Source organism: Perca fluviatilis, chromosome 15 (genome assembly GCF_010015445.1).
Source record: "Perca fluviatilis chromosome 15, GENO_Pfluv_1.0, whole genome shotgun sequence".
NCBI lineage: Eukaryota > Metazoa > Chordata > Actinopteri > Perciformes > Percidae > Perca > Perca fluviatilis.
In genome coordinates, this window is record NC_053126.1 from 7,580,286 (window position 1) to 7,593,371 (window position 13,086).

At 40.9% G+C, this 13,086-nt stretch overlaps 1 protein-coding gene across 1 annotated transcript in view; it reads right to left on the reverse strand.

The window, feature by feature from the left end:
• The window catches only part of grin2aa (glutamate receptor, ionotropic, N-methyl D-aspartate 2A, a), a 154,089-nt gene that overhangs the window by 10,460 nt on the left and 130,543 nt on the right, over window positions 1-13,086 (reverse strand). The window contains exons 11-13 of the mRNA XM_039824234.1: window positions 7,602-7,762; window positions 2,757-2,846; window positions 1,116-1,213 (exon numbers count right to left, since the gene is read on the reverse strand). Coding sequence (XP_039680168.1) covers window positions 1,116-1,213; window positions 2,757-2,846; window positions 7,602-7,762 — 349 coding nt within the window. The remainder of the gene's footprint in view (window positions 1-1,115; window positions 1,214-2,756; window positions 2,847-7,601; window positions 7,763-13,086) is intronic.

The following is a 13,086-nucleotide window of genomic DNA, read 5'->3' on the forward strand; positions in this document are numbered from 1 at the left end:
GTCATCTGTCAAGGACTTGCCCTCTTCTCACTCCCCAAATTTCTCTCTCTATCTACCTGACACACAGTCTTTCCTCGTCTTCCTCTCGTACCGTACTCCCTGCCTCGTCCACTCTTCGACCTCTCACTGGCCATCACGCACGCACACTGTCTAGTTTTTCTGTCTCTGTCATCATTTTCTCCATCAATCTTTCTCTTTTCCTCTACCACACACTTTCTTTGCAGTTTTTGTATCTCTTTTCCCCATTTGCTATCTCTCTATTTTCTTCTCACCTTTCCTTTTTCCCTTATGACTTTTATCTTATTTTCCTTACGAACGCTGAAGTCATTAGTATGGTGCATAGAGAATGCAGATTTTAAACACCATTAGTAAGTTGTATATCGAATGACTCCGCTAAAAGAAAAAAGTGTAAAAAGATTGAATGGGATTATTAATAGGGGGAAGGAAGCTAAGCACAACAAAAACACTGAACCAGATGTTTTTCAAAAAATTAGTGTGGCCTGTATGCTCTGCAGCCCTGATAAGATTTGGTTAGAGAGGATTATTGTGACACCAATGTTCATTTAATCAACTTCAGTGCACTTAATGTGAGTGGCTGTGAACACTCGCATCAGCAAAATGCTTCCGATGTAAAATGTAAATGAATCTGTCACTAAAAGCTTGAGCTGCCTCGCTTTCTCTCTGTTATGCAGTTGGAAATTGTTTATGTAAGAACTTCTGAAGCTACTGTAATAAAGGAATGTGGTGATTCTGATAGAGTAATGCTTACACACACACACACACACACACACACACACACACACACACACACACAAGCAGATCTGGTGCTGCAGAGAGGAATATATTAGAATAACTAACACACTCTGCCCTCTGTTTAGAGCAGCCTTTTGTGTCCAGAATAACATCAAAGGACTATTTATACTTCACTGCTTTCCCTTTGTGCTGTCAGCAGACAAGGCAGTAGAGATGAGCGCGTGTGTGTGTGTGTGTGTGTGTGTGTGTACATGTGCATGAATTACAATGGTGGCAAGGTACAATGTAACCTTTTGCCTTCGTGGATAGCGTCATGCACTTTAAATTTTTGTATGAGAACGCCGTGCGAGTGTGCTTCTCACCGTCTCCGATGATGGCCAGGATAGCCAGATCCACCTGTCGTTTCCAATAGGAGCCTTTCTGTAGAGCAATGCCGTAACCGGTGGTAGCAAAGATGTACCTGAACACAAGCATATCCAAACACACACAAACGCACACACACACACACCACACACACACACAAACAAACACACAAAAAACATACTTTAACCTTTAAACAAACATCACTACCTTTATTCCTCTAAAGCTGGGGTCTTCAACGTTTTTTTAAGCCACGGACCCCTTAACTGAAAGAGAGATGGAGCAGGGACCCCCTACTACATATATTGTAGAAAATGAAGTTGCATATTAAACTGGGCCTACAATAACATGTCAGCCTAAAGCCATTATAAGTACCTTTTTAGTGCTTGGAATACTAAGCTATTAAAATAATATTTGTTGGCATGATTTTATGAATAATGTTTTAATATTAGGCTGATTTACAGTTGCTAATAATATGTTGGATTCATGTTGGGACATTTTAAATTTAGAAAAAAACAAACCCGCCTTTTGAATATCTCTGCTCTAAATGGTGTCACTTGGATTAAACAAAACATGGAAATTTAGGTCACACATATGCAATCAAAATGACTAAAATTAAATGTTTTGATTGGGCCCAAAGAAAAGCAGTCTTAGTGTCTGCCCTCAGGTCTATCGTATAACAATACTGCCCCATATGTACATCCAAACATGGTTGGCCGCTTTAATCATCCCTCCGCTCCATACTGGCCTTGAAGAGGTCCCTTCTTAAAACAATTTTAGTGTTCAACTGATTTAAAATTGGATCTCTTTGCTGCCAGTGTAGAGAAGAGGAAGCATGGACAATGACCAATAATACGTACAATGTACATATTGGCAGGTGAGTGTTGTTTTAAAACTTAAAACGTAGATGTACCTGCCCACTGAATAATCTACATACTATAATTATAATCATTATAAACATCATATATATAATGAAAGTGTTGTGTATGTATGCTGCCTATTCTTTCTCAAAATTTCAGAAAAATTAAATGTTGTGGTCATTAAATATGCTAATATGAATTCAGTGAATTTGAATGGCGGTCAAACTGCACTCTCCGTAAAATGCTGATTTGTTGTTTTTTCTCTTGTTATTTTGTACAGATTAATGTCAATGTCAATTGTATTTGTATGGCACCTTACACTACACGTAAACCCAAAGTGGATTAAACAGGCGAGATACAACGGATGAATTAGTGCCCTTTAGATGAGCTGGTAAACACATTTTGTTACCTTTGGACAGAGGCAGGCTAGCTGTTTCCCCCTTTTTTTCAGTCTTTGTGCTAAGCTAAGTTAGCCGGCTGCTGGTGGTAGCTTCATACTTACTGTATAAAAACGAGGGAGGTCAATCTTCTCATCTAACTCTCAGCAAGAAAGCGATTAACCATATATTTACCAAAATGTCGAACTTTTACTTTATATGTGTGAAAAAATAATCAATTTCAGAATCACTGTGGCTTTTATATACAGGTATCTGTGCATTGCAACCACAAACAAACCCTTTCCACAACTTTCCACAATGGTTTGGACCAAAGAATGGCAGGATCAGACCATGAAGTGAAGACAATCCACACTTAAAGTGTCTTTAGAATTAAAGCTGTGGTTACCCGCTGCCAATGGTCACCAGCTTACATCCCTCATCTCTGCCGGCCATGTAGTTCAACACTGCAGCATCATAGATGAAGGCATCCAGTTTCCTGCAAAAGAGGAGAAAAAAGAACAGAGGAAAGAGACAGAAGAAAACAGACAGAGGGAAGGGGATGAAGATGCATGAGGGGTTTGAATTGTTTTTTTTTGTTTGTTTTAAAGAGAGTGAGTAAGAAGTGCACAGAAGGGGACCGCAAGCAGAAGAGGGGCTTATTTTTCAGAATGTGTTGTTTGCTGGTCGATTCTAAAGTGTTAAATCATCTCCAGTAGGACTGCTATCCAAGCGTAACCAAACACATAGAGGGCACAGTGGGGAGTGGCTACGGTTCAATACAGCATGCTTCACTGATGATAGGACCTTGGAGGCAAATGGACGACCTAAACAAACTTTAGACAGACACAAACATTTACACTCTCTCTCTCTCTCTCTCTCTCTCTCTCTCTCTCTCTCTCTCTCTCTATATTTTTTTATATATATATATATATATATATATATATATATATATATATATATATAAAGTGTATACATGCACAAAAGGAGAGATGTCAGAGTGAGGGGACAAGGCTGACAATGGACAGGCGCCCCAGAGCATATGTATATATATATATATATATATATATATATATATATACATATATATATGTTTTTTTTCCACACAGACAAACACACACATAAATAAGCAGGTTGCATGAAAGTGAAATGTACAAATAAAAAAAATGCCAGACTCAGACTGACATTTTCAATGTAACTGATGCCATTACTAACTGCTACTCTCTCGGTGCTGGCTCACACCCACATCCACACCCACTCCCCCCACCCCACCCACACACACACACACACACACACACACACACACACACACACACACACACACACAGACACACACACACACACACACACACACACACACACACACACACACACACACACACACACACACACACACACACAGAGCCCTGCTAATAGTGCAGTGACTGGCTGGCATTTCCTGAATGTCAGATCCAGCCCTCTAACGGAGGCTCACAGACGATAGTTCAGCTGTGTAATTAGCTTAACCCAGCACTGGCTCCTCACGCAGGCTGTGTGTTCAAACATGTAGGAAACTCTGTGTGTGTGTGTGTGTGTGTGTGTGTGTGTGTGTGTGTGTGTGTGTGTGTGTGTGTGTGTGTGTGTGTGTGTACACTTCAGACTGGCTACACACTGGTAAGCATGGATGTGGGAGTGCATGTTTGTAGACGCCAGCCAGACATATTGTGGCTCTAATGGCTTGGAGAGGGATTCAGCCATCATAATATGTCACACCTTCATTTTGGGGGGAATAAAATGTAGCAGCAGAGATTTTCTCGCCACTTTCTCTCTATACCTTTAAACATTTTGAACTAAATTACCATTTAGTGTGACTCTGAATCGCATTTTACACCACTACGGGGAAACTCTGCAGCGCAGTACATAGGCTGTCACTTGAGCGCCTGTACAAATAGCATCTGGACCCCAAAGAAAACATTTTAACAGAGCTACATTAAAAAGCCTAATTAAAAATGACTTCACAAATTATCAAATGTTTTCTTGGTATACCTGTTTGCACATACATAAACTTTTTGTTGAGTTGAAAGTGGAATCACAATTTCAAACCCTAAACACCCCGAGTTTCAAAACATGCAAGGCTGTCTTCAGATTGACAACAGCAGTACATCATAAAAGCTCAAGGGGGCCGCAATCGTGGGAAAAGAAATACAAACAGTTCAGGTTGAAGGCTCAGGAGAAGCCATGAATCTTCACGTTGAATCTCTGGAAACACTGGAAAGTTATCACAATAGTAATAACTCCTTTGCTCCTCTGTATCTGTATTTGCATGTTAGAATCAAGATCATCCTACATCATGATATTCTACCTGCCGTGTGCTTTTTCATGTATGTGACTTGTAGAGCTGGGCAATATATCGATAGGCATAAGTGTTGTCTTTTCCTGGTTTTAAAGGCTGCATTACAGTAAAGTGATGTCATTTTCTCAACTTACCAGACTGTTGTAACTGTTCTATTATTTGCCTTTACCAACTAAGTTATTAGAACTCCATTACTGATGATTATTTATCAAAAATCTCATTGTGTAAATATTTTGTGAAAGCACCAATAGTCAATACTAAAATATCGTTGCGGTATCAATATTGAGGTATTTGGTCCAAAATATCGTGATATTTGATTTTCTCCATATCGCCCAGCCCTAGTGACTTGTCAGTGGAGTGTGAAGCTTTTTTTGCCAAACAACCCTGCACTTTTCTGCCAGTGCCCTTTGTACTGGGATCCCCGCTGTGCCGACACAGTGGTCCCACTGAAAATGAATGAGGCTACATTTCTACAGACAAACAAACATAAATGCAACAGTAAGAACAAATCAATAGTCATTCATTTACTTATACAATATTGTAAAATTAGCTGGTATTGTGAGTAATTTAGGACCCAAAATGTAATCAAATCAATTCAACTCCCTGGTGCATAGTTTTGGTTCTTGTGGCTGAAAGAGATTTTGCGTGTAAAGCCTGTCAGCATTATGTGTGATCAGAGCTAATCCAGCCATCGAGCCTTAAACAGATGAACGCTGCAGTGTTGCTCATCTGCTAATACCACAGAATAGAATTATCAATGAGGGTATTACTGGCTGCACACACCTGCACCTAGCACTGTCTGTACAGATACAGATGAGCGTGTGTCTTTTTATTCTTTTTATCAAGCATTTTGCTTGTGCTTGTTTGAATGTCGTATTAGTTTACCGAAGTATGCATATTTGTGTGTGTGTATTTTTGAATTAGAATTTTATATTAACTTCATTAATCCTGCAAGGAAAATTAAAGAGCATACATGACACACAGGCCTGCAATACACACATGCACACATGCTCAGAACCTATACATGCACAAAAGGAGAGATGTCAGAGTGAGGGGGACAAGGCTGACAATGGACAGGCGCCCCGAGCAGTTGTTGGTTCGGTGTCTTGCTCAAGGAGGTGAACCGGCACCTCTCCGGCTACCAGTCCACACCCTGACTTTTGGTACGTACAGGGACTGGAACTGGTTCCCAACCCAACTCCCCTATGGACTGAGCTACTGCCACCCCTAATGTGTGTGTGTGTGTGTGTGTGTGTGTGTGTTTGTGTTTACCTCTGTGCTGTATGTTAATACAACAACACAGGCGAGGGTATTATAAACGCAGCAGTCTTTACGTGTTTTCATCCAGTTTACTTATGACTTATGGATGAGGGAGAATGAGCTGAAAGACATATCTGCATGGAAATCATGGATCAAGAATAACATCCTCATATTTGATGCATGTGCCCCCCCCCTCCCGGCCCTCCCTCTCTCCTTGTGAGGCAGCCCATCCTTCGAGCTGAGAACTCTAATTGGATACTACCCGGTAGCCATTAACCTATCAGAAATAACTTCTTGTCATATCACCTCATCAACCTTTTGTCCTTTACCTGGTCCTTTCCACCATTTCTTTCTCTTTATCCCTGTCATCTCTCCATTCCTTAATGTCCTTTCCCCCATCTCCTTTCCTGTCCCCCTACTCTGTCTCTCTTCCCATTCCCCTCTTTATTCTTACCCTCAATTTCCCCTTTTTTCCTTTTCCGTTGCCCTCCATTTTTCATTCCATTACTGCTTTCTTCTTCTCTAGTCGCTTGGCCCTTTCCTCCTGCCCTCCACACTTCCTTCATTTCCTCCAATCAGGCATTTTGCCCTTGGCCTCCTGTCCCACCCCCCATCCTCTTATTCCCATGTGATGGTGTGATGAGAGTCACCCCTCTGTCTTTGCTCCTCTCTTCCTTTTTACAGCTTTTACATTCACTTTTCTATCCATCCAAGCCCAAACCCTCCACTCTTATAATCCGTCCTTGGTTAGCTTTGTGATAAGCCTCACTCCCTCTCTTACACACACGCAATAAGGAAATATATTGACAACAAAAGATCTAAGAGCACAAAACAAATTGTTTGCGCTACTCAGTCTGCAAGTCAACATTTGAGAGAGCACAGGCACAGATTTGTAAGAGTGGAATTAGATTTGATAGTGCAATCCCAGTTATGCACAGTCTCATTTCTTTCCAGCTGTTTTAGCAGCTTCAGAGCTGCAACAGGACACACACTGAAAAGAAGGGCCGATTGGAAACCGCTTAAAGGGACAACGAGTGATTTACATATTTTATGTTTCAAAGCTAGATCATTTGCCAACAAATTGAAGTGATTTTAGTCCAGTGAAGTGAGTTAACTCTAGTTATTCACACGTTCAAATGATCTGTTTCTGTGTTTGCTCACGTTTCTGTGCTCCGTGGTGCACAAATCTAATTATGCTCTTAAAAATCTGTCCCTGTGCGCTCTCAAAGCTTGACTTGCAGACTGAGTAGCGCTTGAATTTGTTTTGTGCTCTCTCAAATTTTTTTTGTCATCAATATACTTCCATAGCACACCCCCACCAGTCCCGTTGTAGAGACCAGTACTAAAAATAGCTCCCGCTGTTCCCAATGAGAAAGCCCATTCATCCCCAGTCTCAGAGGAGCTGTCACAGACAGACACAAACACACACACACACACACACACACAGATGTGAAAGCAAATACAATCACAGACGTGTAATTACACACACATCGATGTTTAGGTGCACACACACACGCACACACACACACACACACACACTAGAGTGTTGTTTCTTTTTAGGTTGACAAGTGAATATTTCGCAGAAAGTGAAAATAGTATTTGATCGCAGATTAGTAAAGGAATGCGCCTCCTCACAATCATGCATACACAGTGTTCCCTTACCCCGTTTTGAGGCTGACAAGTGCGTCCACGACTCCGGTTTGATGATATTTTACCATGTACTGGTGCATAGCGGGGTAGTTCTTCCTGATGTTCCTCTCTGTGGATCCGTTTGGAACCGTCCCGAAACGGAACGGAGGCGAGTATGCGTACGGGTTCTGAAACTGTGGTGGAGGAAAGATGGAGAGGAAATAAGGAGGGAGGAAAAACAGAGGGGTAAATAAAAGATAAACATAGAGAGAATCAGTGTGTGAATACGGTGTAAGTGTGTGTGTCTAACTGTGTATATGTGGGGGTGGGTGCAAGCAGTATACTGTATGCATAGTTCATACAAATTGATACCCTATAGAAAATATATCAGTCACAGTGAAGCGATGGACATTTCTGTGATTGTTTAAACTCTTGATTAGTTTCATTAACTTGATTTGAAAAGGACCCCGTTTTTTTGGGGGGGAAAGGGCTTAGTCTGAGAAGTTGAAATTCCACGTATAGTATGAATGTCCACCCTGTGACCCAAACCAATGTATTGATGTAAATAAACAGTACTATGCAAAATGTTGCCAACTATAAACTAGTTTTAAAATGTGCAGAGGTTTACTTACAAGCTATGAAGTGGCCACAAATTGGATTTAAATCAAACACACTGTGTCACAATGATGCTGATGCATACCGTATATTGTGTACAATGTTCACGGTGATATAAACACAGATTTGAAAGGCAGCAGTTACACTGATGTTGCTGCATTTCAGCACAGAGTTGTACTTTATTTAAAGAAAATCACCATTCAATAGTTCTAATGTCGAAACAAGTGTGGTGATATTTGTGCCCCTGTATGTGTGTGATCAGATGCTGCATAACTGTGTACAACATCACCTGCTTATTAGGATCTTTACATCTATGACCACCTAAACTACAGTGCCTGTAGTTTGTCTGATGAGTCCTGTAAACACAACTGAATCGTTGAACTTTCTAATATATTTGATCAAACTTCACAGGCGGAGCTAGGGTATGCAGTTTCTCTATATTAAGTTAAGTTAAATACTGGGAATCCAAATGCTTCATTGTTGAGAATGCAGTGTAAAAAAAAGCAGTAACTAAAATATATTTGTCTTATTCATTTCAGTTGACAATGTACAACATAAATGTTGCCCTTACTAGATCTTCAGTTGAGAGGCCACTTTTTTTCCTCTCCCTCTTTTCTCCCCATCTCTAACAGAATTCATATATCCCTTTTTTTTTAACTCTAGTCCATGTACAGGTCAAGGGTTTTGTAATAGTGTGCTTGTCGCTCCGGTAACAACCTACCCTCAAGCAGTGCAGTAACAAGCTGCCCTCAGTGCCAGAAACAGACAAACCCTATCAATTAAAAGTGTGTCTTATGAGCTCCACTCCACACAGTTTGAGTTTGTTTGTGTGTCGTAGTACTGAGCGGTGGTTTTACTACATATTATTAAAAGAGTTCTGTAAAATAATATTCCATGGCATTCCTACATGTCTGTTTTGCTTTACTTTCACATACAGTATTCATACAACACATAGTGACTCAACCTATAGGCGGAGCATGACATACTGTATTTGCATATTACAAGCACTGGTGTTCTATTCAACATCTAAACATGTATGTCCAATTGTTGAATTGTTTATGTGAACTAGTTACATCATGAATGTATCTGCATTATATATATGTAAATATTTACGCATACTGTATCTGTCTGCACACATGTTCATCTCTATTGTATAATCAGGTCAGGGTGAGGGCGTGTTCATAAGTCTGCTGTGCATGCACTAGTGGTGACGTGACGCAGTGTGTGTGTGTGTGTGTGTGTGTGTGTCAGTATCCCAAGCGATAGCCCTGAGGAAACACTCTCTCCTCACGCAGTCCTCTCTCTCTTTCCCCTTTGTGGCTTTTTTAAGGTGGAGCAGAAGCTTTCCTGTCAGAAGAGGACACGGGGAACTGGGGAAATTCATATTGGGACAGAGCTCTTCTCGTGCTGGATAATATACCTTTTTTTCACAGGAGACATTTTGACTTGTCATAGCAGGAAAAGCACAGGTGAAATTGATAACGTTAACAATGGCTTAGTTCCATTAAGTGTCCCTGTGAGCTATTCCAGTGAGCCAGCATGCACAATACCAGGGCCTCAGTGGAATGCAGCCATCATAAACACACCTGATTTTCCTACTATAACATATAAAAACATATGCTGTAATAAAAAAAAGGACTTTTGAGAATTGCACCAGCTGCTGCTAATGAAAGCTTGATGAGAAAATGAAAGAGCAGGGGATCGGTGTTTCAGAAAGTGGAGATAAGAGTACGCAATGCCCTGCCGCAGGGCCATGACTGACAGCAATGCCCTCTAGATATTGAGATTTTGTTAACAGGTGATTGAAATCAGCTCCCAACCTTTTTTACCTTTATAGAGCATAGAGGGGATGTTTTGATGTATTAAATACAAAGATCCATTATAGTATATACTTTTAATACATGTATAGATTTTTAAAAATGGATTTCTCTCACAATCCCATGTGGTGGTCAAGTGACCCTACATGGGATGCTAATGCCGTGTATATTACCTCAGCTCGCCCAGACTGTGTATTCACCTCTCCTTGCTCCCATATGTCTTTTATTGCTCCTCTTCGTTCTTCATTCTGCTCCTCTGCTGTTACCCTCTCTTTTTTATTATGGAAGTTCTGCTGTTATATAAGCAAAGGACTGCCTTTTTTGTAAGTGTGTCTATGTTATGTGTGCAAGTGTGTGTTTGTGTGTGTGTGTGTGTCTGTTGTGGTCTCTCGACTCTAGATTTCAATGCTCCTGTTTGCCTGTCCATCTCCGTCACATGCCACTGTGTTTTTCTACATGTGCGCTGTATCTCTCTTAAAGCAGCAGTTCTCAAGGTCCTTGTGTGTTTAGTTTTTATTCTTCTGTGGCTAAACAGTACTGTTGTGGTGTCACTGCAAAGTGTTGACTTGTCAATCAGCCTGGAGATGTTTTACCACAACTTTCTGTTGCTTAAAGTTAGACTTTTCTTCTCAAACTTTGAAGCTGCTGTGCGATTCTGAAAGCAGTTTAAGAGTGGCCCTTTTAAAATCAGTCCTGATATTGGTCCAAGTGGTGGGCAACAATGGGTTTTTTCAACACGTTTGTATGTGTTCAGACAGGCATCTCTACTCTCAAGGGCAGCTGTATCCAAAATGAGATTGTCATTGATTCCATGTCATTTTGGCGCATCGATCACACTACAGATAGTAGATGCATTTAGGCTCACCTCTATGTCACACTACAGGGAGAGCGTATAAATTAAATAAACTGTACTGTAAATATATGGCTAAACTAGTATAACATGACTGGTGCCTAAACGAGCAGTTTAAGGGCCCTATCTTGCACCCAGCGCAATTGACTTTGTACACCGACGCATGTATCATTCCTATTGTGCACCCGACGCACAGCGGACTTTTCCCTCCACAGACTCACGTCGGTAAATTAGGGAATGAACTTGCGCTCCCGGGGGCGGTTCAGCGAAAAGAGGAGGCGTGTTACGGTGCAAACGTTCCCTAGTGCTATTTTGCAGTTTCAGAAAACAAGTTTGCCACTGACCAGGAAAAACCTAGTCTAAAGTCAGTGGCGCTAGTCTAAAGTCAGTAGCGCGTTATTCAGATGCTATTTTAAGGGCACATGCTTGGCAGTAATGTAGAGTGTGCACACCGCGTATACACTTTGCTTCTCTCATCTCCCGGACCCAGCAGTTCCCATTTTTGAAAACCATACATAAATACAAGGAAAATATGACCTTGTTTTACACAACATTTCCATGAATCATGGATGTGTTGATGACATAAATGAGGAAATATTAGAGGAATTAAGGAGATGTGATGTTGAACTGCATGTGCCGATGCCACTTAACCCAAATGCCCCAGCAGCAGCACAGGAGAGGAGAGACAGAAGAGCTGCATCGTCTATAGTGAGGTAATCCTGGTCTAATGTTAGACTACTTTGCAAAAATATCACCATGCATTCATAACCTATGTTTTTGTGACATTTCTTTATTTACATTTTGTCAAAAAGAAAAATCAGTAGCAAACGTCGGTCTCCTCGGCTGTGAATCGCTCCTGGCGTGCGCCCATGGCCATTATAATAGCAATCCGCCATGGAACAAGCGCGCCTGGTTTTAAAAGGGAATGTGAGATAACGCTCTGATTGGTTTATTGCACGTTACGCCCAAACCACACCTATGAGTAATGTAGCTACTTCAGCCCGACCCATTTTAGATTTGTCGGGCGCAAGAGTAATTTATCCCACCGGTATAATAGCAACAGCGCCCAAGATCCGCCCACAAAGCTACTTGCGTTTGGCTTTTTTCAGATTCATATTCATATATTATATCTATATATTATATTATATCATATACATTCATATATATCATATTCATATGTTATATTAAAGATTTTTTTCAGGAATCTTTGCACATTGTTCGGAATAAAATATTAGAAAATGTAATGATGTTGTATCTAAACCAGCTCTCAAAATTTAATAAATTGTCAGTAAATATTCATATCATAAGATATAAGAGGTTTGGTTGTACTGTTTGTTTTTTCCTTTTAGATCTCTTATGAAATGACTCAGCTGTGGGCAGTTCCAAAACCTGGTTATTGCTGTTATTATTATGGCAAATCGCTAGAACGCCAACCCAGCACTTGCTGAAATTTGAATTTTTAAACTCTGTGGGCTAAAAACCCGCTCTACTATCAGCTGTTGAGAAACGAGAACAGGATGTCCTCTTCTGCAAGCAGAGACAAATAGGCCAGTGCTGTAACGACAAATTGCTGGTGGTTATAGAGCCTAAAATGCCACAGACCTGTTAACTGACTGCCCTCCACTTGCACATGAGATGGCCTGCTTGGGAGACATGTTGCCAACAGCTCAGCATACATCAAGGGGGTAAGCGAGCATCCGGAAGCATACCTCTTATAGGGGAGATTCTGAGGCTAACAAGCCATCACCTTCCGCTAGCACTCCATTGACTCCCATTCATTTTGGCGTCACTTTGACAGCAAATAACTTTACATCTGAAGCGTTTAAAGACTCTATTTGTCCATTGTTTATTTCTAAAGAAACACGACAATGTATAAAAGGCTCCATTACCTTGTATCTCAAGTTATGGTCCCGTAGCAGACTTTTTTGTAAAAATAGGCTAACGATTGTGTCATAACCACGCGACTTTCTGTCGCACAGTATAGAGAAATTACCGTATAGTCAGGAGAAGCTCGCAGGCACCTGGGGGATCATGGAGGCATACAGTCAAGGGGGGAGCCCATAGAGAGTCCATGAAAGCATCGGAACAAAATATTTCAACAACGTTTTGCTCCTGCTCCTATGCTCATGGACCCCCCTTGATGTATGCTGAGCTGTGAGTCATTTTCCTTTTGTTGCTAAACATGCCATCTGATTCCTGCTGCAACCTAATCACATGGGGACAATACAACAAACTA